At 63.4% G+C, this 975-nt stretch overlaps 1 protein-coding gene across 1 annotated transcript in view; it reads left to right on the top strand.

Moving 5' to 3' along the window:
- The window catches only part of LOC112958873 (syntaxin-binding protein 2-like), a gene marked incomplete at its 5' end in the record, with an annotated part of 6,667 nt that extends 6,213 nt beyond the window's left edge, over positions 1-454 (top strand). The window contains one exon of the mRNA XM_026052814.1: positions 290-454. Coding sequence (XP_025908599.1) covers positions 290-454 — 165 coding nt within the window. The remainder of the gene's footprint in view (positions 1-289) is intronic.
- Between the last annotated feature and the right edge of the window lie 521 nt (positions 455-975).

The raw sequence follows: 975 nt of genomic DNA on the forward strand, positions 1-975 counted from the left end.
GGGGACCCCAGGGGACATTGGGGACCCTGAGGGACCCCAGGGGACACTGGGGAAACTGGGGGACACTGGGGGATACCAGGGGACACTGGGGGACCCCATGGGACATTGGGGGACATTGGGGACCCCAGGGGACCCCTGGAGACATTGGGGGATACCAGAGGGACACTGGGGGACCCCAGGGGACACTGGGGACCCCAGAGGACATTGGGGACACTGGGGGGACCCCAGGGGACATCGGGGGGCCCCTGGGGACATTGGGGACCCCCCGGTGCCATCCCGGTGTCCCCAGTTCGCCGCCCACCTGAGCCTGGCCGAGGGCTGCATGGGGCGACTGCGGGGCGGCCTGGAGCGGCTCTGCGCCCTGGAGCAGGTGACACTGGGGACACTGGGGACACTGGGGGGCATTGGGGGCATTGGGGGGCATGGGGACATTGGGGACATTGGAGGACATTGAGGACATGGGGGGACATGGGGGGTACATGGAGACACCCGTGGGGACATGGGGTCAGAGGGACATGGGGACATTGGGGCACATGGGGGGACATGGGGGGACACGGGGACATGGGGGACATGGGGGGACACGGGGACATGGTGACACCACGGGCAAGGGCGGGGACAGTTGGCTGGTGTTGGGGACATGGGCTGTGCGTGGGGACAGGGGTCATGAGGGGGGACACCGGCCAGGAATGGGGACACTGGCTGTGTCTGGGGACACTGGTCATCTCCAATGACATGGATTATCTCCAATGACATTGGCCATCTGCAATGACATTGACCATCTCCAATGACATTGGCCATCTCCAGTGACATGGCCATGTCTAGTGACTCTGGTGACACTTTCCCTGGTGACATTGGCCATCTCCAACGACATGGACCATGCCTAGTGACATTGGCCATGTCTGGTGACACTGGGGACACTGTCCCTGGTGACATTGACCATCTTCAATGACACCGACCATGTCTAGTGACATTGGC

Source organism: Nothoprocta perdicaria, unplaced genomic scaffold, assembly GCF_003342845.1.
Source record: "Nothoprocta perdicaria isolate Ctin4 unplaced genomic scaffold, notPer1 scaffold_912, whole genome shotgun sequence".
Taxonomy (NCBI): domain Eukaryota; kingdom Metazoa; phylum Chordata; class Aves; order Tinamiformes; family Tinamidae; genus Nothoprocta; species Nothoprocta perdicaria.